General features: G+C 22.1%; 11 protein-coding genes and 1 non-coding gene across 12 annotated transcripts; 5 read left to right on the top strand and 7 right to left on the bottom strand.

The window, feature by feature from the left end:
- The first annotated feature begins 465 nt into the window (after positions 1–465).
- Positions 466–4,076, top strand: T552_01107 (potassium/sodium efflux P-type ATPase, fungal-type). Its single transcript, XM_018369699.1, has 9 exons — positions 466–748; positions 801–879; positions 928–1,598; positions 1,644–1,803; positions 1,847–2,572; positions 2,614–3,071; positions 3,121–3,327; positions 3,373–3,456; positions 3,508–4,076. Exons 1-9 carry the CDS (start codon positions 512–514, stop codon positions 4,030–4,032), a joined length of 3,147 nt encoding a protein of 1,048 aa, XP_018226890.1. The 5' UTR covers positions 466–511; the 3' UTR covers positions 4,033–4,076.
- A 1,414-nt stretch (positions 4,077–5,490) lies between these two features.
- T552_01106 (60S ribosomal protein L27a) lies at positions 5,491–6,258 on the bottom strand. Its single transcript, XM_018369698.1, has 5 exons — positions 6,048–6,258; positions 5,955–5,977; positions 5,881–5,893; positions 5,715–5,831; positions 5,491–5,667 (listed from the first exon to the last, which is right to left on the bottom strand). Exons 1-5 carry the CDS (start codon positions 6,210–6,212, stop codon positions 5,539–5,541), a joined length of 447 nt encoding a protein of 148 aa, XP_018226889.1. The 5' UTR covers positions 6,213–6,258; the 3' UTR covers positions 5,491–5,538.
- A 1,339-nt stretch (positions 6,259–7,597) lies between these two features.
- On the bottom strand, positions 7,598–8,720 carry T552_01105 (serine/threonine-protein kinase pef1). Its single transcript, XM_018369697.1, has 4 exons — positions 8,612–8,720; positions 8,489–8,565; positions 7,758–8,437; positions 7,598–7,711 (listed from the first exon to the last, which is right to left on the bottom strand). Exons 1-4 carry the CDS (start codon positions 8,673–8,675, stop codon positions 7,639–7,641), a joined length of 894 nt encoding a protein of 297 aa, XP_018226888.1. The 5' UTR covers positions 8,676–8,720; the 3' UTR covers positions 7,598–7,638.
- Positions 8,721–9,081: 361 nt separating this feature from the next.
- Positions 9,082–9,935, top strand: T552_01104 (hypothetical protein). Its single transcript, XM_018369696.1, has one exon. The coding sequence runs from the start codon at positions 9,128–9,130 to the stop codon at positions 9,887–9,889; it is 762 nt and encodes a 253-aa protein (XP_018226887.1). The 5' UTR covers positions 9,082–9,127; the 3' UTR covers positions 9,890–9,935.
- A 138-nt stretch (positions 9,936–10,073) lies between these two features.
- Positions 10,074–10,961, bottom strand: T552_01103 (6-phosphogluconolactonase). Its single transcript, XM_018369695.1, has 2 exons — positions 10,729–10,961; positions 10,074–10,684 (listed from the first exon to the last, which is right to left on the bottom strand). Exons 1-2 carry the CDS (start codon positions 10,914–10,916, stop codon positions 10,114–10,116), a joined length of 759 nt encoding a protein of 252 aa, XP_018226886.1. The 5' UTR covers positions 10,917–10,961; the 3' UTR covers positions 10,074–10,113.
- Positions 10,962–12,391: 1,430 nt separating this feature from the next.
- On the top strand, positions 12,392–14,382 carry T552_01102 (hypothetical protein). Its single transcript, XM_018369694.1, has 8 exons — positions 12,392–13,043; positions 13,093–13,187; positions 13,229–13,468; positions 13,513–13,641; positions 13,684–13,824; positions 13,869–13,958; positions 14,002–14,074; positions 14,115–14,382. The coding sequence occupies exons 1-8, from the start codon at positions 12,438–12,440 to the stop codon at positions 14,334–14,336; spliced, it is 1,596 nt and encodes a 531-aa protein (XP_018226885.1). The 5' UTR covers positions 12,392–12,437; the 3' UTR covers positions 14,337–14,382.
- A 53-nt stretch (positions 14,383–14,435) lies between these two features.
- Positions 14,436–17,291, bottom strand: T552_01101 (hypothetical protein). The gene is made up of 6 exons (XM_018369693.1): positions 17,091–17,291; positions 16,615–17,036; positions 16,474–16,570; positions 16,321–16,431; positions 15,183–16,274; positions 14,436–15,140 (listed from the first exon to the last, which is right to left on the bottom strand). Exons 1-6 carry the CDS (start codon positions 17,244–17,246, stop codon positions 14,481–14,483), a joined length of 2,538 nt encoding a protein of 845 aa, XP_018226884.1. The 5' UTR covers positions 17,247–17,291; the 3' UTR covers positions 14,436–14,480.
- Positions 17,292–17,471: 180 nt separating this feature from the next.
- Positions 17,472–17,552, bottom strand: T552_05014. Its single transcript has one exon. It is a non-coding gene; the product is annotated as a tRNA-Lys (tRNA).
- Positions 17,553–18,213: 661 nt separating this feature from the next.
- T552_01099 (hypothetical protein) lies at positions 18,214–18,842 on the top strand. The gene is made up of 2 exons (XM_018369692.1): positions 18,214–18,405; positions 18,457–18,842. Exons 1-2 carry the CDS (start codon positions 18,254–18,256, stop codon positions 18,800–18,802), a joined length of 498 nt encoding a protein of 165 aa, XP_018226883.1. The 5' UTR covers positions 18,214–18,253; the 3' UTR covers positions 18,803–18,842.
- Positions 18,843–19,276: 434 nt separating this feature from the next.
- On the bottom strand, positions 19,277–19,495 carry T552_01098 (hypothetical protein; the record flags this gene model as incomplete). The annotated part of the gene is made up of 2 exons (XM_018369691.1): positions 19,277–19,402; positions 19,445–19,495. The coding sequence occupies 2 exons, from the start codon at positions 19,493–19,495 to the stop codon at positions 19,277–19,279; spliced, it is 177 nt and encodes a 58-aa protein (XP_018226882.1).
- A 1,293-nt stretch (positions 19,496–20,788) lies between these two features.
- On the top strand, positions 20,789–22,194 carry T552_01097 (hypothetical protein; the record flags this gene model as incomplete). Its single annotated transcript, XM_018369690.1, has 8 exons — positions 20,789–20,947; positions 20,991–21,074; positions 21,120–21,186; positions 21,230–21,413; positions 21,558–21,627; positions 21,677–21,772; positions 21,831–21,984; positions 22,034–22,194. 8 exons carry the CDS (start codon positions 20,789–20,791, stop codon positions 22,192–22,194), a joined length of 975 nt encoding a protein of 324 aa, XP_018226881.1.
- Positions 22,195–23,983: 1,789 nt separating this feature from the next.
- T552_01096 (hypothetical protein) lies at positions 23,984–24,560 on the bottom strand. The gene is made up of 3 exons (XM_018369689.1): positions 24,479–24,560; positions 24,352–24,435; positions 23,984–24,308 (listed from the first exon to the last, which is right to left on the bottom strand). Exons 1-3 carry the CDS (start codon positions 24,512–24,514, stop codon positions 24,030–24,032), a joined length of 399 nt encoding a protein of 132 aa, XP_018226880.1. The 5' UTR covers positions 24,515–24,560; the 3' UTR covers positions 23,984–24,029.
- Between the last annotated feature and the right edge of the window lie 1,067 nt (positions 24,561–25,627).

Genomic DNA, 25,627 nt, shown 5'->3' with positions numbered 1-25,627 from the left:
TTTATAATTTATTAATAATATTTGTTTCTAAGTTCTAATTTTTTATTTTACTCTGTTAAAAAGATGGAATAATCGTTCTTCTAATGTTTTTTTTAAGAAAATGTGGTTTTATTATAATCCAAATTTGTAAATTAATGTTATTATTTGAATTTTAGTAAAACTAGGTATTATGCTGATATAATTGGAAAAATGTTCGAAAAATAAAAATTAGAAGGCTTAATTTGTTAAAAATTATGGAAGTTCACTCTAAAAAAATAAAATTTCATAGTTGAAGATTTTAGTAGGTTTAGGTTTAACCCTAAATTAATGAAACCTTTATGATTTTTATAAACAGTCCTAACCCTTATATGATTAAAAGGTGATGTCTCAACACGGGAATTTCTGATTTTTAAAATAATAAATATCAAATTGTATTAGATTCTTATTTAATTTCTTTTTTATATAATATAGATTTTTTTGGCAAATCGTGTTTCTTTTTTTTATTTAAGGACTATTTTTATAAAAATAAGTTATGTGTTATAAAAATAAGTCCAAAAATCATGTCGAAGTATTTCAATATTCAAAACATCCATTTTTACTTTCTCCCGGACATATAGAGGATGTGCTTTCTACGAGCATGGAAAATGGTCTTAATTCAGAAGAAGCTGAGAAGCGGCTTTTAAAATATGGTGCTAATTCCTTAAATAATGAGGGCGGTGTATCTGTTATTGCAGTACTTCTACGACAAGCTGCTAATGCCATGACACTTGTAAGAATAATAAGTAATATATTTTTTTGATCATATATATATTTGTTGATAGGTTCTTGTAACTGCAATGATTGTATCTTTAGGCATAAGAGATTGGATTGAAGGGGGTGTAATAACAGCTGTCATATTAAGTATATATATATATATATATATTAGGATGTTATCTTAATTTTGAATAGTCAATATTGTTGTAGGCTTTTTCCAAGAATATAATGCTGAAAAGACTGTAAACTCTTTACGTTCTTTATCGTCTCCAACGGCACATGTTGTTCGTGATGGTTCTAGTTTTACAATTCCTTCTTCCCGGATTGTGCCTGGTGATATTGTAGAATTAAAGACAGGAGATACTGTTCCTGCAGATATACGTCTTTTTGAAGCTATGAATTTTGAGACTGATGAGTCTTTATTTACAGGAGAATCTTTGCCAGTAAGTAAATTTGTTACTATGGAATCTGCCGACGAGGATATTCCAATTGGTGATCGTGTTACTATGGCATGGAGTGTTACTAGTGTTACTAAGGGACGTGCAAAAGGTATTGTCGTATTCACGGGGATGGCGACTGAAATCGGAACTATTGCTAAGTCCATTCAAAAGAAAAAAATTATTAAGAAAAACGAGGAAGGGAAAACTAGTCCTCATGCATATATTATTGCATGTGGAATGATTATTTTAGATGGTATTGGTCGCTTTTTAGGTATTAATATTGGAACACCATTACAAAAAAAATTATCTGCTCTTGCTATTGGTCTTTTTGGTATTGCTTCGCTTTTTGCATTAATTGTATTTGCAGCAAATCGTTTTGTGACTAAAGATGAAGTAGTTCTTTATGCTATAGCTACTGGCCTTTCTGTACGTATTTATTGCATTTCAGAATATTGAGATCTAATATTTTAGATGATTCCATCAAGTTTAGTTGTTGTTCTTACTATAACTATGGCTGTTGGTACAAAGCGAATGGTCCATCGTCATGTGATTGTTCGTAAGCTTGATTCATTAGAAGCTCTTGGTGCTATTACTGATATATGTTCTGATAAGACGGGTACTTTAACACAAGGTTAATCTTTTTATTTTTTTTTGTTTTTTGAAAGATGTTTTAGGTAAAATGATAGCTCGTCAGGCTTGGGTTTGTGGATTTGGTATGTTTTTGGTATCAGAAAATAATGAGCCATTGAATCCTACTGCTGGAACTGTAGATTTTGTTAATGCTACTCCTTCAGAGTATATCCAAAATAATTATAAAGAAAAGGTGGAAATTAATTTAGAAACATATAATATTAATGAAGAGTTGGAGGGGTTTTTAAATGTTGCTTCGTTGGCTAATTTGTCAACTATTCATCAAGATAATGAGCAACGGTGGAAAGCAACTGGGGAACCTACTGAAATTGCGTTGCAAGTATTTGCGTCTCGTTTTAACAGGGGAAAAAATAAATTATCTAAAGGGTCTAATTCATTGTGGACTCAACTAGCCGAGTTTCCTTTTGATAGTGATATCAAGAAAATGTCCGTTGTTTTTCAGAAAAATACAGAAAAGAAAATTATGGTATTTATGAAGGGTGCTACTGAAAAGGTCCTTCATGATTGTGTTACTATGGGTGTGGAAATGAAGTTACTAAGTGAAGAAGATAAAGAGGAAGTATTTAGGAATATGGAAGTTTTTGCTAGTCAGGGTTTGCGAGTTTTGGCGTTGGCTCAAAGACAATTGACTGAGAATATTGATAATTGGGATGAGGTGTCTCGAGATGATATTGAGTCAAATATGAATTTGCTTGGGTTTGTTGGTATATATGATCCTCCTAGACCAGAATCTGCTTCATCTGTTAAAGGTATTTTTTTTTTTTAATTAGCTTTATTGATTGTATGTTAGAATGCCATCAAGCTGGTATAAATGTTCATATGCTTACAGGAGACCACTTAGGAACTGCTAAGGCTATAGCAATGGAAATTGGTATTCTTCCTCGAAATATGAGCAAATTTTCGAATAGTATATCTTATATGATTATGACTGCTTCTGAGTTTGATAAAATGAGTGATTCTGAAATTGATTCTCTGTCTTGTTTACCTTTGGTTATTGCAAGATGTGCACCGCGAACCAAGGTTCGAATGATAGAGGCATTGCACCGACGAAAAGCGTTTTGCGCTATGACAGGTGATGGAGTTAATGATTCACCAAGTTTGAAGCATGCAGATGTTGGTATTGCCATGGGAATGTCGGGATCAGATGTAGCAAAAAATGCTAGTGATATTGTTCTTATGGATGATAATTTTGCATCTATTATAAATGCAATAGAAGAGGGTCGCAGAATGTTTGATAATATTAAGAAGGTTTATTTTTAAATATTTCAATAGATATTTAAATATTTATTAATTGTAGTTTGTACTTCATCTTTTAGCTGCAAATGTTGCTCAAGCTCTTTATTTGTTAATTGGTCTTGTATTTCAGGATAAAAGTGGTTTTTCTGTATTTGCCTTAACTCCGGTTGAGATTCTTTGGATTATTATGGTAACAAGTGCTTTTCCTGCTATGGGACTTGGTATGGAAGCCGCGTGTTCTGATATTATGAAGCGACCACCACATAATGTATTTATTTTATGTTTTTATGAATTATAAATGATTATAAAATAGATTAAAATTGGGGTATTTACGTATGAGGTTATTGTTGATACTTTTGTTTATGGCTTTATTCAGGCAGTAATTTGTTTAGTATCTGTAAGTTTATAATAATTTTATATATATATATATATAAATTTACAATTATAGTATGTTATTGTTGTTTGGGGATATGGAGATGGGAATCTTGGTGTTTCTTGTAATGATTTTTATAATTCATCATGTGAATATGTATATAGGGGGAGATCTACTACGTTTGTTGAACTTACTTGGATGATATTGATTCTTGCATGGGAAATGATTGATTTTCGACGATCTATGTTTTACTCTAATCCCGAATCACCTTTCAAATATACTCAATTGTATCATCATCTTAAAGGAAATAAATTATTGTTATGGTCTGTAGTTTTTGGCTTTTTTAGTGTTTTCCCTGTTATTTATATTCCAGTAATTAATAAGGAGATTTTTAAACACTCCCCTATTACATGGGAATGGATCCTTGCATTATCTGGTTTATTACTTTTTATTATAGCTTCGGAATTGTGGAAATGGATTAAACGGATTTATTATAGACATTGTCAAAAAAGAAAATATAATTTTGATTCTGATTTGGAAAAAAAATGTCCGTTTGAGAGATATGCATCAATAGAAAATAATACTAATAAACTTTGTTAAATATTTGTTTAATTATCTATATTTAGGATTTTTTTATGAATTTTATGGTAATATTTAGTAATATTAGAATGGATTCCTTTATTTCTTGTTTTTTGGAGATTGTATATAACTTATTTTATGATGTTTTTGAAGTTAATTATATATAAAGGGTAAATTTAACATTTTGTTTATTTATGTATATAATATTTATGTTGATATTTTTATTAAATTTATAGATATTGGAATCCAAAAATAAATTTAAAATAGATAATATTTTTATAGTAAATTTTATAATTTGGAGAGTAATATGACTTTAAGCTAGGTTTTTATATGATTTTTAAAAAAATTATATGGATTTTTCTCATAAAATCTTTATTTTTATATAAATTTATTTTTGTTTTTATTAAAATGTAATTTTATTAGAGCTAACTTTTTTAACTTTTGATTTATCATATAGAACGTATTATAAAATATATATTTATTTTAAAAGGATAATAAATCGGATGCTTTTTGAAATTTTAAGGAATTGCATTGTCTTTATAACTTTTATGATTTTTTATTAAAAAATTTAGAATAGATTTAAGTTTATATTAATTTATAAATTGATATTTTAAATAATTTTAAAAATGTAAATTTTATTTTTAAGATTTTTTAGGTATTTATATATATATTCTATTTTGTTTTTTATTTGAATAATAGTTAATATTCTAATGAAAGTTATTTTATAATAGGATTTTATAGAATTTTTATCGATTATTTCTTACAGTAAAAAGTATGAAAATATGTTAATTTTAAATTTTAATAATTTAGAATTTCTTATTATGAAATTGTTATTTAAATTATAAATATGTAAGAAATTAATATTAATAAAATATTGATGATTTTATTTATATTAAATTTTAGAGAAAACATAATTTAACTTAAAATTGTTTTTAAATCTTGAAATTTTTGAATTAAAATTTTTAATATTAATTCCCATTAAAATATAAAATATTTAAGTTTATATTAAAAAATAATTAAATTTAATGTTTAAATGTTTTATTTTTATTTAAAGCACTTAAATATTATTATAATAAATACATACATCAGTTTATTTTAATTCGTTTACTTTTTAATATAAAATGTTATTCAATTATAAATTTATAGTAAAATTTTAAATATAATATCTTTGATAAAAGTTATGTCTTTTAAAATGAATTGAAATATTAAGAAATTATTTATTAAAATCTAGTTTTTATTAAAAAATATAGAATATAATGTAGTGAATTATATTAAATTTCCAGGATCTTTGAATAAATTTAATCTATAAAAAGTAATGATCAACTAATAATATAGATACAATATTAATTAAAAATATCCCTAGTTTTTAATTATAAGCTTTTTTGGTGATAATGATTATACAGTTAGTATATATTTTCTAAAGAATGTTAAAACTATAAAAAGATTGTATAGTTTACGTAGATAAAAATATATTAAATCATAAAAACATATAATATTGCAAATGATGAGAATATATTATCTATTCAACTATGCAACCAACTCAACAATACCACCAACTTCTTTAATTTTTCTTTCAGCAGTTTGCGACACATACCGGGCACGAACAATAATTGGTAGAGAAGGTAGACGACCTTTTCCTAGAACTTTTCCATAACCCTAAAATAAAATATTAGTCACTATAATGATCCTTAAAATATAATCACATGAACAAGAGTATCAATAATAGGTGAAGCAACTGTTTCCTGGTTTAGAAATTTTTCTCTTTCTTTTTTCGAAATAAGGGACCATAATTTTTCAACATTTATTGGAGGTCTCCAAAACTTCTGAGGTAAATAAAAAGGAAATAAAGTTATACAATTCAAACTTCACCTGATTATTTGTCCTATTTATCAAAAAAAAAAATAATCAGCTAAATTTTCTCGTTTTAAAATTGGTTATTATACTTATGAAAATATCTCATTCCTACCTAATAAAGAATTAGTAATGTTTAAAGGAGAACCATCCCCTAAAAAGTATTATTTAATTTTTAAACTTACTTTTCCAAAATATCCAGGGTGGTATTTATCCATATTGATGCGATGATGATGCATGCCACCTGCAAGACCTCTTCCACCCGGATGTTTTCGATGTTTGCCAACTCTTCCATAGCCCGCCGAAACATGACCCCTATGCTTTCGTGTATTATGAAGTCTTGTAGGCATTTCTATTTAGTTATTTGATAAATTTTTTATTAATTTTTGACACTTCGAAAATTTGAGACTAGATTTTTAAAATAGTTAACTTTTTTTATTATTATTTATATTTTAGGGTTAAATTCTGAATACTGGGAATTTTAAAAAAATGTTTTTATATTATGAGTTATATTATAATTTAGTGGTTTTTTATAATGTTTAGGTACCTTTAGCATTAAGAATGTTGTTTATGAATGTTATAAATGAATTTTAAATAATAATTTATATATTTTTAATATTATAATGTTAATATTCAAAGATATTTAAGTTTATTTTTCTATAATATATCTTTTAAAATTGAATTTTTGAAATATTGATATCTAGTTTTATTGGATATATTTATTTTTGTACATTTTTATAAATTTTACATTTTAAGAGTTATTTTTTTTAGAATTTTTTTTATTTGAAGTAAAATATTGATATTTATTTTTTATTGATCTCTATATTAGAATTGCTGCGCCATTATATTTAAATAAGTATAGATATTTATAAGTTTGATTTTAAATCAGAAATAATAACATGATGATCATATTTTTTGTTTGTTAAAATATAAAACTTTTAAATATTAATAACAGAACTTTCGATTTATAATAGTTTTTTAATTTTTAATATATATTTTTTATATTCTTTGTTGCTTATAAAATTTCAAAAATTTATTATTTTAGAGAATATAGGTAATTTTATTCTAAATATTAATAATACATTTAAAACTTTTAATTGTATTATGTTAATTTTATTTTATATAAATTTATATTAATTTTTTTTGAGAATTTATTCTGGAGATTTTTTTATAAATTTTATTGTTTTATTAGTATTTTTTATTTGAAAAATATATTTAGAAATAAAGAATTAAGAAATCATTACCATTTTAGCATATAATATTTATGTAATTATTCAAAAAATCGGGTTACTAAGAATATGATATTAATTATATATTTTCATTTTTAGTATTTGATATTTTATTTAAATTTGAAAATATATTTTAAAAATGTTTAAAAAATTATAATTATTAGTTTAATAATAATTATATTAAAAGGGTATCAAAACTTATTTAAGATCGATATTAGAATTAGCTTTTATAATCTTAGATATAACATTTTTCGGTATTATTGTATCTGATAATCGAAAATTATTTTTATTTTATTTTATATCAAAATTTTTTATAAATATTAAGTTTGAAGAATAAAGTATATAAGAATTTGAATAAATCTAACATAATAACATTAATTATTTTTAGAAAAAAGCTATTTGTATTAATATATTATTTATGTAATAATCTGGTATATTTCTAAATGAATGGTATAAATATATTCAATATTATAAATAATAAATATATGAATATTAAAATTTAAAAATTATCTTTTAATATTAAATTACTGTTATTAAATTATGATATTTAAGTACTATGTGATGGATATGATACGTCTGTAAACCATGCATGTTTAAGTGCATTTGATGCGGAAATTCGCCTGAAATTATAAATAATTGAAAATAGTATTTATTACTATTACTTACATATTAGGCTGTAACTGTAGCATTTTATTTAATAAATCTATTCCAAGAGGATCCAATTGTGGTATAATTTGACTAAGATCTTGAACATTATATGCTGGATAATTAGCACGATATTCTGGATATTGGCTAATTCCAGGCCATGTATGTTCATTAGGTGTACCCATAAGACGAAATATTTTTAGTAGCTGATCATCATTGTTACTTCCTGGAAATAAAGGTCTACCTGTATACATTTCCGCCATAATACATCCAGCAGACCAAATATCAATGCTAGTTGAATATGTGCGAGATCCAAGAAGAACATCTGGTGCTCTGTACCATAGAGTTACAACTTCATTTGAAAATGTATTTACAGGGATTCCAAACGCCCTTGCAAGTCCAAAATCAGCAAGCTTTAATTGGCCTCGTTTATTAATAAGAAGGTTCTGTGGCTTAAGGTCTCGATGAAGGACACGATTATCATGACAAAATGCAATTCCTTTAAGCAGTTGGTACATAAAGCCTTTGGCAATATTAGGGTCTAAAGCGCCCCCATTTCCTTGGGAATCCATATATTTCTTTAAGTCTTTGTCCATATATTCAAATACTAACATAAGCTTGCTTTCTGTATGAATAACATCCCATAAACCAACAATATTTTCGTGTTTAAGTTCTTTCATAAGTGATATTTCTCGAATAGCCTAAATTTATATTTATTATATATGTTTGTAATATTTTATATGCACTTATACCGTCGATGGAGTACCTTCATCTGCATCTACGAATATCTCTTTTAAAGCAACAATTTCCCCTGTTGCACGATTTCGTCCTAGAATATAAATTTTTGAATTATATATAATTTATTTTAAATTTACCTTTGTGAACTGTGGCATATGTTCCTTCGCCTAGTTTTTCTAGCTGTTGGTAGTTTGAGGTCATTGTTAATAAAATAGGATTTGTAAATAATTATTCTTTTATAAATTAAAATAATTGATTAAAGATTATTTTCGATACTATAAAAATATGATCGAAATACTTCTAAAAAATTTATTTTTTTATTCTTTTGCAAAAGTTTTAAATCCTAAAATGTTTTTACTTGCCATATTTTATTTTTAAAATTGTTATAAATTTTATGAAATTATTTTAATAGAAATAATTATTTTAAATTATTTTTAGAAAAAAATAATTTAAATATATACATTATTATAAGTTTAGTTATTAAATGTGAATGTTTTTTGATTTTGTATAAAAGGCTTTTATATAATTTGATTTGTGAAACTTCATTTATTATAATTATATACCTGATTGTGAATTTATTTTTTTGTAAAGTTTCGATAAAGATTGTATATTTTTTATAATTGTAAATTTCTTATTTTTTATCATAAATAAAAATGTCTTCTGAGACATATTATAAGTCTCTTAAAGTTTCTGCACTTAAGGAACTTTTACAAAAACGGTTTTTAACAGTAAAAGGTAAAAAGGAAGATATGGTCGCACGTTTATTAGAGGCTGATAAATCTGATAACGATAAGCTTAATGTTTCTCGGCCTTCTAAAGTCTCTAAGGATGATCTGGGTGATCTTGCTCCTCCAGAAGATGAAATTGATTGGGAAGATGATGCTACTGACATACCAATAAAATCTACTTTGTTTGAAAAAACACCAATTATACATAATTTTGATAAGTTAATTAATTCTAAAAAAAATTTCAAACAGAATAATCCTCAAAAAATACAAAAAGATTCCAATTTTAAATTCGTTTCTATTGCATCTATATTTTCCGCATCATCTGATTCTATAAATAATGTTTCTGTTAAGGAAAAAGCTATACTGAAAAATCTTCCTTCTATTAAGAAAAGAAGTAGTGAAAATGCTTTTGATATGGATTGGCAATTAATTGAAAATGAAATTGTTAAACGTAAAATTAGAGCATCTCGTTTTGGAATTTCAGAAAATGAAAACAATAAAAGACTTGAAAGATGTATTCGTTTTAAAGTAATGGATACTGTAAAACTTGATGATTATAATAATTTTTCAAGTGAAACACTTGATAAAAATACAAAATTTGTAAAATCTAGAATCTTAAATAACCTAGTAGAAAATGAAAAAGTACAGAGAAGAGCGGAGAGATTTGGAAAAAAAATAAGGAAATAAAATGATTTTTTATGGAAGTATTCATGATTATTTTGTTTTAAATTTTTTTGAAATTACGTTTTTTTGAAGCCATTATAACATATATAAATTGAAAGATAGTTGTTTATTTAAAATAATAAATATATATGTGGTTTTATTATATTTAATATTTGAAAACTACATAAATTTTATATTATGAAACATTGAAATTATATATATGATGTTATAATTTCTAGGATTTGAATTTACAACTTAAACTGCTTTTTTATTTTTTCATCAACTAATTCAGTAGCAGAGATATCAGAGAACCATAGCACCTTACAGTTTGCTTTTATGTTAATTAATGAACATGGCAATTCTTCTATATCATTCCATATTCTTTTCATAATTTCCCGCTTTTTTTCTCCTAATGCAATAAAAACGATTCTTTGTGCATTAATTATAACTGGAAGTGATAAAGTAATGCGTATTGATGGTGGTTTTGGTGAATTGGTAATAGATATTACCCAAGAGGTGTTTTCTTGTAAACTTTTATGATTAGGGAATAATGAACATGTATGTCCATCCTCCCCACAACCCAATAATAAAAGATCAAATTCTGGAAATTTTTTTGTATTTTTAATAGAAAATTTCTTCATTAACACTGATTCGTATGCCTTAGATAGTTTTTCTGGATCATTTAATAAAGATATATCAATACTATGAATATTTTCGATAGGAATAGGCAATTTCATGAAAAATTCATCATAACAAAGTTTGTAATTTGAATCTTGACTGTATAACGGTACAACACGTTCATCTGCAAAAAATATTTCCCTAATAGATAATAATTTTTTAATTAAAATATTAAGAATAAATACCATTTATTCCAATCAATGTCTTTTAAGTTTTCAATATTTTCACCCAAAATTTTTGGTAATGATCCTCCACTAATAGCTACATTAAATTTACTATGTTTTATGATACTTTCATCATATGCTTTTTTTATATATTGGTAAAGTGCATTTCTTAGGTCATCTTTTGTTTGAAATGAATAAAGAGTAGCCATTAAAAATTATAAATATTTTCAAATATTCCTGAATTTTAATATATTTGAAAGTTATTTCGATTTAAAAACCTGATATTTTGCAGTTATTTGTACATATTATTTTAAACTATATAAGATGTACTGAATTTTAAATACTTTCTAATATTTAATAATTGGTATGGTATTTAAATAATATACTATTTAAATGTTTTATTAAAAAATATGAAAAAATTTACAAGTTCTAATTTTAAATTCAAATATAATTTATCAATTTTTTGATTATCAGGCAAATTTTATTACATAATTATTTAAAATTGATGATTTAATATTTTATTAGTCTAATGTCTTGATAATTTTATTATTTTAAAAACTTGATTTTATTTTATATTTTATTTTAAATTTAGTTTAATAGTTTATTTGAGATAATATGTTTTTATAGTTTTTTGAATTTATGGAAAAAACTGGTTAATATTGTTTGATATGTAGTAATTTAATAATTTTTACTATATTGATTTTAAATAATATATGTTATTTTTTATGTTTTAATAATAATAAATTTTAAATATTTTTGTTTTTAAATGTTCTTGAAATAGTTTATTATAATATTTCAAATAAAAATAGTATTGTTTTATAGCCTTGTTTTTTTTAATATACTTTTGATATTTTTTTGGAGTTTGTATTTGATTTTTTTGATATATTATAATATTTAATATTTGGACTTTTATTAAAGGCAATATTGTTTTGTCTGTAAAGCATATGCGTTTTTATAAATTAGTTATTATATTAAATTTAATTTTACAAACATTCATAAAATGTTTAAATATCAGTTAATTATTTGAAATCATATTTTTTAATAATATTCAATAACAAGTATATGAATATATATATATATATATAAACAATTGATTAAATAAATTATCAATAGTTTCTATATAAAATATGTATTATAAAAAATCAATTAATGATATTTTATTTAATGTTTTAATATATTATTTTAGTTTAAATAGTTTATGTTCTAGATAATCATATTTTTATAACTTATCTTTAAATGTTATGTATTTATATATTTGGACTTGTTTATTTTGGTACTAAAACTTAAAAATAGTAGTGTGGTTAAGAATTGTATTGAAAATATATTGGATATTTATATTTTTTATTTATCTATAAATTTAAATAAATTTAAAAATATTCTAATTTATAATTTTTAAGAATGTTTTTAGAATCACATATTTATTTTAGTGAATTTGAATATTTTATATTTTTTTAATTATGAAATATGTTAACATACTAATTACTTTAATACATATAAATTATTTAATTATACAAGATCTGTTAAATAAAAATATAATATTATAAGATTCAATTTTATTTTTTTTGTATAATTTTTTAATATGATAGTTTTTTTTAATGTTTTTGTGTGATAAGTTTGAAATTTCAAACTTTTGATTAAAACATTTTATTTTTTGAAATTTTAATGCTTGGCGTGATAATTAGTTTTAGGACTATTTTCAATTTTATTATAGTTAAATTTATTATAAAAACATGCAGGAGGTTATTCAATATGATGATATTTACTTGAATCAGGGCAAGATTGCTGGACGACTTAGATTAGCATCTAGTGGACTTGGATGGAAAGAATCAAATTCAGATGAACTGTATACAGTACCTGCAAGTGATATACGTAAAGCTCAATGGTCTCGAGCAGCACGAGGTTATGAGTTGAAATTGACTCTTCGTAATGGTGGATTTGTACAATTAGATGGATTTGATGATGAGGATCTTGATACTTTACGTAAAACTATTAAGAAATATTTTAATATTAGTTTGGAGCAACGAGAACATTCTTTAAAAGGATGGAATTGGGGAAAAACAGAATTTTCTGGTTCAGAACTTTTGTTTAATGTGTCGAATAAACCGGCATTTGAAATACCTTTGTCAAATATATCTAACACTAATCTTTCTGGGAAAAACGAAGTTAGTCTTGAGTTTTTGTTGCCAAGATATGATAATGATAATGAAAAATTGGAAAATCGATTAGTAAAAGGAGTAGCAGTACAAGAAGATCAACTCGTTGAAATGAGATTTTATATTCCTGGAACAACAATTACAGGAAATCAAGAAAATAGTGAAAGTGTTAATAATGCAAATGTAAGTAATAATATTATTTCTTTTTTATTTGAAATGTGTTTAATTTTAGCTATTTTATGAAAGTTTAAAGGATAAAGCAGATATTGGACAGGTTTCTGGTGAAAGCATTGTCTCTTTTTCTGATATTTTATTTCTTACCCCTCGGTATAATATTTTCTTCTTTAAAAATTTGTTCATATAATTAGTGGTCGATATGATATAGACATGTATTCATCATTTCTTCGATTACGTGGTAAGACCTATGATTATAAAATATATTATTTTTCCTTTGTCAAGTTATTTCTTCTTCCAAAACCTGATGATATGCATATAGTTTTTGTTATAGGATTGGATCTGCCTCTTCGTCAAGGTCAAACAGAATATCCATTTTTGGTTATTCAATTTATGCGTGAAGAGGAAATGGAGGTAGAATTGAATATTGAAGAGTATAAACTACGGATTGTTTATGTTGGTGATTTATTATTTTTAGTTCAGAGTTTCAAGAAAAGTATTCTGAAAAATTGAAAAAGAAATATGATCAACCTGCCTATGAAGTTGTAAGTCAGATATTTTATGGTTTAACTGGCAAGAAAGTTATAACTCCTTCTATTTTCAGAAGGTAATATTTTGTTTTTTTGATATATAATTAATATAAATTAAGTTATCGTGGTCATGCTGCTGTTAAATGTTCTATGAAAGCTAGTGAAGGAAATCTTTTTTGTTTAGATAAAAGTTTTTTGTTTATTCCTAAGCCTTCTATATGGATTCCTATATCTGAAATTTCATATGTTACTCTTTTTCGGTATAATGTTTAGTATTTAATATTAATTAATATAATGTCTATAGTATCAATACTTCTGTTTCTGCATCACGCACTTTTGATCTTACTTTTTCTCTTAAAGGTGGTGTTTATTATCAATTTTCTAATATAAATAGGTTTTTTGAAAAAAAATAAACTTTATTATTTTAATTTATTTAGGGAAGAACAAAAACTTCTTGAAGATTTTATGAAGTCAAAGAATATTAAAATAGAAAATGATCTTAATGAAGATGTAGGTTGAATATTTAAAAAAAAAAAATGACATGTTTTAGTCTCAGGCTATACTTGATGCTTTGGATGATGAGTTGTCTGATGATGATAATAATAGTATATCAATAAGGAGCAATGATGATGATGAGAGCCCGGATGATGATTTTCAGACAGAAAGTGATAGTGATGTTGCTGAAGAATATGATGAAAATGCAGAATCTAGTAAAGAGTCTGATAACGAAAATGATAATAGGCCGAAATTGAAAAAAATGAAATCAAAATAGATTATTCTTAAATGGACTGTTATATATTGGCTTTATTTTTATACTTTAATATATAGTATTTTACATTTTTTTATAAAATACATTAAATGCTAAAGAATTGGATTTATCATAAATTCGTAGATTATAATCATTTGTATTCAAAGCTTATAGCAATCCATAGTCCTTTAGAATAAATAGTTTTTTTTTCACTGTTTCAGGAATTACTTTATTATCATTAAGTTCATAAACTTCATGTATATTGTTATTAATGAATTTAATACGAGAAATTGATCGTGTGCTTAAATAGTTATCATCGGATTTAAAATATACTTGTAACTGTGATCCATCTAAAAACATCATTATCCCAATTTTTTTATTAATCCACCACCAGCCTTTTCCATTTATAAATTTAGCATAAGTATCTGTAATATCACCCTCTGACTCTTTTCCTAAATTTATACATCTTTTATATCGATTTATTGTATCAAAAATTATTTCTGGGAAATTTTTATATGCTGATTCAATATCCCCTTCATAAAGTAATTTATCTTTGTTTTCTGTGTTATTTTGAGTAAAGATTTTAACTATTTGTTTTTTAGAATCAAGTTGAACAATCATTGTCTGATTATTAATATAACGAATTTCAAATACTGAATTAAGATATAGGCGACATTTTGCATATGGTGTATCAATAATAATTTTCGGTATTTTCGATTTTAAAATAGAAATAAATTTAGAAGCATAGCGATATGCCCTAAGATATTTTGCAGGTAAATCATCAAGCTGATATATTTGTGGTAACCTATCGCTTTGAATTATTTTTATCTAATTTTTTTTAATAATAATAAATGGTGAAATATATAATACCTTAATACCATCAGAATTTATCAAGCATTCCCAGCTCATATTATGAAAAGAAAGTCGTAAATATCCTTTTTTTGTGATTTCTATGTCTGCATGTTTAGTTTTTTGCTTTATTGCATTTAATCCTTTCGTATTAAAATGATATTTCTTTGCAAAATCTGATATAGGTGTAATTAAAGAACCAATTCTATTATCTGTGCAATAATTTTGGTGTTTTTCATCTAAATCATTTTTCGCTGATGTTTCTTTTTTTAAAAGATTTAAGTTTTTGAAATCTTTTGTATTGTATTTCATATGAGCTTCTTGTTTATCGTAGACATTTGAAAAAATATATAATCTTGATGACAACTCATTATGACTTTTATCAAATTTATTTGTAGATTTTTGGGGGTCCATAATATATGAAATTGTTTGAGTTTCCATGTATTCATTTTCCGAATTATATTTTTTATAAAAATTGTCATAAATATGATTCTTTTTTTTTTGATTTCTGAATATATCAATATTCCAGTCTTCTATTATGTTATTCAAGTTATTTTTCATTGTATCTAATAAGTCAAAATTTTTATAATCTTTGCATACCCCTATATTATTTTCATCACAATGAAATGTAAATGATTTTCCTGTAATATAACCTATATTATTGTTAAGGTTGTTGAGATTTGAAGATAAATTATGTTTAAATAAAGGATTTATAGAAAAATGCATATCTTTTTTTTTAATTTTCTTGTATATACTATTTTTTTTATTCTCATTTAAGATATTCTCAATTCTTTGAAGAACTTTTTTTTCGGGGCTTGCAATTATTGATGTATCTAAAATACTTGATAACTTTTTGCATGTAAGTTCTTTTATATCTTTTTTTCTACTTTCTTTCAAATCTTTGTTATTCTTAAGCGTAGTTAGATTAGGTTCATGTCTAATAAGTTTTGAAATATCTGCAATAGTTTCCAATTTTTCAAAATTTGATGAAAATGTAAATTTATGTTCTGATTCGAATTCTGGATCTAATTTGATAATCTCTTTTAAACTTAAAGTTGAATTAAAAAATGGATGTTTCAAAATTTCATGTGTTTTAATACGATCTGAGGGATTCTAGAAATTGTTAATTAAAGACAAAATGATTTTAAATAAATTGGACCTTTTGGAGCATTTTATTTACTAGATTCTTAGCTTCATCGCTTACATAAGAAGGCAGTTGCCTTAAGTTTCCATCTATGATTTGCATTAGTGTTTCCGATATATTTTCAGACTAAAGGTATTAGTTCTGAGTAATAAAATCTGTTGTTTATACTTGAAATGGTGGAGAATTATCAAGAAGACAAAAAAAAATGCATCCAAGAGACCAAATATCTGAAGCTAGGCCACAAGGCCTATGTGCAATGATTTCTCTAAAACAATTATTGTACTATTTAGGAAAATGAAATGGTTTTACGGTGAAATATAATTTGGTGTTCCGCATAATGTCATTGGTTCTTCGTCTGAAAAATTTTGAAGAATTGTAGAAAGACCAAAATCTGCTATTTTTGCTACGTTATTTTTGTCTAGAAGAATATTTGATAATTTTAGATCGCGATGAATAATTTTATGGGAATGCAAAAATATCAAACCAGAAATTATTTCTTTCATTATCTTTTTGACAATGTTTTCTTTTAGTGGAAGAAATGGTTGAGTTTGTATAAATGAATAAAGAGATCCTTGAGAGCAAAGTTGTGTGACAATATATATATATTGATGATCTTCAAATGATGTATAGAAATCCAAAATATTTTTATGCTTTTCTAATGATGAATGTATGTAAATTTCATTTACAATTCGACGACGATGTGTTTGTGATGTTAATTTTGCTTTGTTTATCTAAAACAAATTAATATATAAAAAATATTACTAAAAATAGTTTTTTAGAAATACTATTTTTAAAGCTATGTTCTCGTTTTTTAGCTTGCCTTTTAATGGCATAGCCTTAAAAACATCACCAAAAGCACCACGTCCAAGCTTTTGTAACAAGTAATAGTCTTTAATACATGTTGGAATATCACTAGGTTTATGTAAAAAACTAAATTCCATAGATTCTAATAAATTATTCCATGATTTTTCTTATAGAAAAATCATATGTTAATTGTTTCTTATTAAAAATTATTTTTTGTTAGAACTCGACCATAATTTTAAATAAACACATCGTTTTATCTGACAACGATAATAAATTAGATAATTTAAATTAATATAAATTACGTTCTATAATATTTATATGTATACTTTTTTGAGAAGATAAACATTTCAGTTTTTTAATAACGCCCAACGTGGGGGTCGAACCCACAGCCTTGAGATCCCTACAGTAAGAGTCTCACGCTCTACCGATTGAGCTAGCCGGGCACGTAATTAAACGTTTATAATGCCTTTTATTAATGAAATATTAAATTTTATCATTTTTTAGTGTTAAGCAAAAATTTATTTTTATTTAATTATTTTATTATTTTATTATTTTTTTAGTAATTTTTATTTTATAATTTAATATTATTAGTTATATGTTTTATTTTATTTTTAGTGATTTTATGTCATTATTTCTTAATCTATAGATATATATTTTTTTTTAAATTACTATTTTTGCAAAAATATATCTTTTGCTTGATTATATAGTTATAGTGATTTATTTGATGCGAATTGTACGTTTATTCTTATAAATATAAATATATCTTTTTTTGTGTATGTGTATGTGTATGTTTTGGCTTTAGTGTGTTACGTATATTCTGTTTTATACTATTTTATTATTAAATTATATTATTGGACTAATTATAATATAATATATTTGTTTAAAAACTTATAAATTGATATTAAACGTATAATATTTATAAATTATTCTTATGAGTATAAAAAAATATTTTTATTTTGCTATATTTATCTTTTTATAAAAAAGTAAAATATTAAAAAAATGTATTAAATTATATATATATATATATAGTATGTATTCATGGATGTATTACTATAGTACATTTTTATAATTCATGATATTTTAGTATTTGTATGATTTTAAAGAATTATTTTTTTTGAACATATTTTCGCTATCGTATAAAAAAATGTCTTTAGATCAACTTTCATTGAAAAGAAATGAACGATTAAATGAGTTAAGAAAAATAAAAAATACATCAAAATCAGATGCTACTAATTTTGAAAATGTGTTTTCTAATGATGAAAATTCAGAAATTGACAAAGATTTAGGTACTTCTAAGTAAGCTTTGTTTGATTAATAAAATGTATAATATTGATGTATTTTTAATAGTTTGCCCCTTTCATTTCGTAATTATGATTATGAATTACATGGACCTCGTATGGGTTTTAAAAATTCGGCATTATGGACAGAAGAAACAGTTGAATTTGAAGCTCAACGATTAAAAGATGATATTGATTCAAACGAAACAAATATAACATTTAATAGTAATGAACTTGATATTTCTGGTTTAAAGTCTAATAAGATAAATTGTGATTTGAAAAGAGAAATGCTAAAAAAAAATGATCGTTTAAAAAAAAGAACTGAGTTCGCAATCTCTAAATTAATTCGTGAAAGACTTTTATCTATGAAAAATATAATTGATGATTCCAAAATAAAAAGTATTTCTGATATATAATCTATTAATATTATGTTAAAAATAAAAATATTATTCAAACTTTTTTAACTTTTTTAGTGAAAATAAAATATGTAAAAATGTATTTTAGTATAATACTTTATATATTTAAAAATGTATAAAAAATATTTGCAATGTATCTTTTTTATTTTCTAGATTGTTGGTTAGATTAATAGTTTTGATTCATTAATTATTTATTGTATAAATACATTATTCTATTATATTTTTTAGAAAAATGTTTTATATGTATTATTGAATGATAATATGTTAAAAAAAAATTAACTGTAATTTTTTATAAAAAGTTTGAATTATGAAATTTATGTTATTTACTAATGAATATTTATGATGAATTATTTTAATAAATAAAAATTGGATTTAAAAACTGCTTAGGTATATACATTTTGTTACTAAACTTTTGTGATGATAAATATATAGTTTTTAGGTAATTATAAATGAAAAAAAAAAAAGGCAATTAATTCATTTTATTTTATTTTGATTTGATGAAACATTATTTCTTAATAGTTGTGTTCTAGTCGGACGAGATTTATAGACTATAATAGGATTTTTACACTCGTACGTCCAGTGTCCATGTTTAAGACATTTCTAAAATGTTAAATATTATTTATATAACTATACAAATAATACCTGACATTGTGCATTAGATGATGAGTTTGATGAAAATGTTGCCTTTTTCATTAATTATTATTAATTATTATGTTATTATGTATAATTAAATGATTTTTTTTAAAAAAATGTAAAATATAATTTACTTAAAGTAATATTTTCGAATAACTTTTAAAAATATATTTAATTTTTAATTGGTTGCAGAATAATGTAAAATATAATTTGACGATAATTTTATAAAATACAAAATGTACTAAAAAATATATTTAAACATATAAATTTAAGTAGCTTTTGATCAAAATTTCAAACAATAAAAAAATATATTTCATTATATAAAAACATGTATGATTAATAAATTATGTTATATTGTTTTGATAAATTAATGTAAACATTGATATATTTATTAAATTATATTATTAAATTTAAATACTATTTATATTGCAATTATACTTTTAAAAAAAAACACATTTTTGTTTTATAGATTATTTATTTATATATAATTTAATATTTTTTGTTTAATATTATATTAAAAAATATCATGAATGATCCTATGACGGATTACCCTTTTATGAAAATATTACCATTTTTACTATCAAATTATAGATTAAGTCTAATAAATTAATATTATTTATAACAATTATCTAAACTAATTATTTAAAAAAAAAAAAAAAATATTATTATTATTATAGTTTTTATTTCTAAAATATTAATGATATATTAATAATATATTTTCAGATAACAATAAAATAAAACATATAAAAAATACATTATATTAAATTATATATATGAGCAAAAAACATATTATAATCGAAATTTGATATACTTTTTATATCTATATTTAAATATATAATAAAAATATTTAAATATACATATAAACATTTAAATTAATGTACTTTTTTTTTTTTAAATTTTACTTTCATAATTTTTACGTACTAATTAATAGATATAAATACTATTTATATTAATATTAATATTAATTTTTTGAGTAACAATATATAAAATATAAATAATTGTGTTATATTTTACTTTAAAAAAATAACAATATATAGATATGTATATAATGAAAACCTTAATAATATATTTTTTAAATCATTGACATTTTTTTTCATATATTTTTTTATAAAAGTAGATATATAATTATTAATGTATATATATACATAAATAAAATTGAAAATTACATTTATCCACGTTACTAATAATGATGAATGATGCATATATTATTTATATAATTATAATAAATCTTAATTTTTTATCCATTGTTTTTTACATATTTTATTTGTTTAATTATAACAAAAAAATAATATTTTAAATTCACAAAAATCGTAAACTGCAATATAATAATAAAATAATCAATATTCATAGTATATGAAAAATATACAATTCTATATACCCCCTCTTAGTCTAGGCGATGAAATCAATAAGATTAGACTGGATCTTACAGCATGTTATACTGTATTTTATCCAGACAAAAATGCAATATCTTCATGGAAAAAATATGATATTATTAAAGGAGATGATTTAAATGTGAGTTTTAACACGTTTTCTAAAACCATTATAATTATATTAGTTAAAATTAACAGTACTATGGAAGAATAAAGATATAAATTATGAATTTATTAACGGATTAGGCCATTTTATTTCATCAGCAGAGGTCTTGAACCATTAATCAATATTTTTTCATACTCACAATTCAAAGTTATGGAAACAATTACATCTTCGTCCCATTATTATTCAATCTATTAACAAAGAAAACGATATTACACGTATAAATGCACATTATATTGCACAATTCTTATATTTTTTTAGTGAATCTTTTACCATCTAAATCATATCCTATATTACATTATCCTATAAGTGTATTGCATGGGGAACTTTCAGAAATTCAAATTCACATGAATTTTAAAGATCTTTTATATGAAGAGATTCATTCTAAAAATATACCAAATCTGGAAAACTTAACACCTCTTATAGACTTGGCATTTCGATCATTGTTTAAAGACAAGCTAAGTCGAAATATCCCATTAATTTTCAGAACAGATTTAGCAGAGGAATTTTGAAACCACATTTATATATATTATTCTTATTTAATTTAGATCGCAGAAAAAACATCAGAACATTTAAATAATATTTCTAGATGTCTTGATCGCATTTCGAAAAGATCTACATGTACTAGCTTAAAAGGAAAACTTCATTCATTAAAAAAAGTTTAATTATTATATCTATATACACAATTTGCTAATATCGTTATTTCAGATATCATCACAAGATTCATGTTTTTTAACGCAAGAATTATGGAACACTGTCAAAAAAACAATTTTTATTAAAAAATCTATAACAGAATTTAAACCAGTACGTTAAAATTATATATCTACTCTTAAAACTTTAATATTTTTAACATTATATTAAGACACTAAATCCTACATATACGCAAAAATCATTACAAAAAAATATGGATATTAATCATAGTACCAGTTTATCTTTTTTTTCAATGAATAATAATGATAATATATCATGTGAAAATATATTAGAAACAAATTTGTTACCAATACATTTTAATAGCGGTAATAACTTTTATTAATATATTTATAACATATTTTTATTAAAATTTAGAAGTTAATTGTCGAAATTTACTATCATATCCCACAATAATTAAACAAAAAGAAAATAAGTCAGAAACATACGATCCATCGTGTAACCAATTCAATTATAATAAAAATATAAACAAAAATATAAGTAATAAAATCGAAACTATTATTTTATCAGATTCATAATATATCTAAAACAGTTATTCAACTAGCTATCAATACATTTGCATTTATATATATGTTTTTTTTTTTTTATTTTTAATATTAAACATTATTAAATGTATAAACAGTAGATTTTATTTTAATACATAAATAATTATTTTTTACCAAAAAGAAAAAAAATATTGTATTGACATATGCAAATATAATTTATATATGTATATTTTTTCAAAAAACTAAAACCATGTAAAATTAAAAATATAACACTTAAATCATTTAAATATTTTTTAATATTAATAGACATATACTTATAAATATATATGAATATATTTATTTAATATACATGATATCATTAGATAATTTAATTATTATTTCAAAATAAACAGACTCAAAACATTAAATCAAATCAATATTTCCCATTATCATTTGATAATAATAGAAATAACAAATTTATTATTAGTCAAAGTGTCAAATACTATAAAATCTAACAATCCTATATTATTTCAAAAATTATTAATTATAGTAAACATAATACTATATATTTAACTAACAAAAAATAAATTATATAAAAAATAATAGATGTATAATACATTAAAATATCATTAATGTTATTAATTTCCATGTAATATATATATTTTCAAAAATATATTTTTTCCTTAAAACACACAATTAGATAAATGCGATTTTTTTTAAAATACGTTCAAAAGCATTTAATTTCATTATCATAAGAAAAATCAAAGACTCACATCAGAAAATATATATATATATATATAAATATATATATATATATATAGACTATGAATTTATTAATTTTAATATATTTTTTCAACATATAATGTTAAATAATTCAAAGTTTCGTTATATGCATTTTTTTCATATACAAATATTTTATTCAAATTATTAAATTTAATTAATGAAATATGAAAAATTAAACATTCAAGTATAAAGCAAAAAGTATATTACAAATTAAAGTATTTCAAAAAATAACATTCAAATGAAAATATATGAATAAAATATTAGTATACAATATTTTGATTAATTCAAATAATATTTATTAATTATTATCATTAAAAATTAATCAAACGTATAAAAAATAAAAAAAATATCAATAACTCATCCATTTTCAAAACCAGCAATTAATTAGTTCATAAATAACAAAAAAATAAAAAGTATATATATATATTTATTTATTTTCGAAGCATCAGCTCAATGTTTTGAATATATATTATATATTATAATAGAACTTACACCTATTAGTCACAATTATAAATACATCAGAAAAAAATTATATATTTTAGCATATAATTTAGAAAATAATTTAAAAAACAACTAATTTAACAAATTTAATAAAAAGTATAATGCTATAAAACACAATAAAGTTTTCAATTAATTAACTCTATATTTTAGTGTCTAAATTTTTTTTTTCATAAAATGTACACATGTGCTAACTCTTAAAAAAAACGTTTACATTTAATCATTAATAACCTTATTTACACAGTTCTAAATAATCCAGTTTAATGCGAACATTATGAATTTTATTATTTTTAATTTAAAAAATATAATATATAAATTTATTATTTCATAACTTTTTATATATTTTTAGAATTAATACTAATAATATTAAAATCAACATTTCTTTAGAAAACATAGTAGGGAAAGGCAACTAAAATTAAGATAATAAAACATAAAACAAAGCAAATCTAGTCCCTTAATATTATATCGTATATATATTAAATAGTTTACTTTTAAAATATAATATTAGCCATAATATTACGGAAAAAAAAACTATATTAGAGTGTATATAATCTAGAAATATACGATTTATAATTATTAACATAAAATAATATAAAAATAAAGTATATCTAATCATTCAAAGACGTATCTAGGTCATGTTTAACATCATTTGCAGAAGAAGTCTGGCTTAAAATACTACAATGCAATAAATTACTCTCTTTAACAGGTGACCCAGAAAAATTGGATATAGAACTTCCACCTGAAAAATTAGAATAGCCTGTTAGATTCATATGATGAGAAATCGTTTCTAATGATGGTATTTGAGATCCAATATTAATAATACCAACATCAGAAGCTTTTCCAGCCTTTGATAATGCATAATCTCCTGAATCAAAATATTTCCTCTCCTTTAATTACTTAATAATATTACTATATAAATAATAAAAATACTTTGAGCTTATTATTCAAAATATCATTTTTTTGTGGTATTTTCCCATATAAACGAAATAATTTATTTTCTTCCTCAGTTAATGTCTAAAAAGAATCAGTTATTTTTACAAAATATAAAAAAACTTACATTTAAATCTATTTTATTTTTCTGAGAGGGCAACATAACTTTATTTACTCGTTAAAAGCTATATTTTTCAACTTTCTTAAATATTTATAATCTACTATTCTTATTTTTTTTCATTAAAACTTTAAGTACAATTATATAAAATTATTTTCTAAGATTTATAAAAAAATAAATTAAAATGTTTATACTAAAATATTAAAACATACATAAATCAATATTTAAAATAATTATATTTAAATTTAATTAACTATTTTTCTAATTATAAAAATTACAATTTTATATTCATATATTTAAATATTTTAATTTCAGAAAATATCATTAAAAAAAATAAGTTGTTTTGTTCAAACATAGACTAATTATTATAAAAATAAACAATTTCGCATTTTTATTATAATATTAAAAAAAAAAACTTAAAATTTATAGGTAACTATAAATTTATTAAAAAAAATAAAGTATTTAAAGATTTTTTTCGTAATACAATATTACCAATTTTTTTTATTTTCTGAAAATAATTTCATTTAATATTTAACATATTATTAATTCCAAAATAAAATATTACTATAATATTAAAATTTAAAGAATAAAAAGTATAATTTTATTTAGATTATATTAAACAGGTGAAAAAATATTTATAAAAATTCATATAATTAAATTTAATAATATATTTCAAAAAATTATTACACAATTTAAATCAAGAACATTTATTAAAAAATATAAAATATTTATTATATATACGTATTTTATCATTTTATAGAAATTTAACCACAAATAATTTTTTAATAAACATCGAAATAAATTTTGCAAATTCTAAAGTTTTTATAATATTAAAATTCAAAAAAAAAAGAAAAAAGAAACTAATAAATACCGATTATAGAATGTGTAGAATAGTACATACCTTTACATATTAACAGTTATTCGTATTTAATACATTGACTTGGTTTTAAAAAATAATTAATATAATGATTATATAATTTTATACTTAAAATAATTACAATATATATATATATATTTAATTTTTTAAAATATCTATCAAATATTGAAACATCAGTTTCATTAATATATATATATATATATATATATTATTTATTATACTATTAAATACAATTATTTATCAAAAAAACACAGTATTTTTTTAAATGATCAATAAGAACT

Source organism: Pneumocystis carinii (genome assembly GCF_001477545.1).
Source record: "Pneumocystis carinii B80 chromosome Unknown supercont1.4, whole genome shotgun sequence".
NCBI classification, from domain to species: Eukaryota; Fungi; Ascomycota; class Pneumocystomycetes; order Pneumocystales; family Pneumocystaceae; genus Pneumocystis; species Pneumocystis carinii.
Note: the sequence above shows the minus strand (reverse complement) of the source record. Positions and strands in the feature narration are given on the sequence as shown.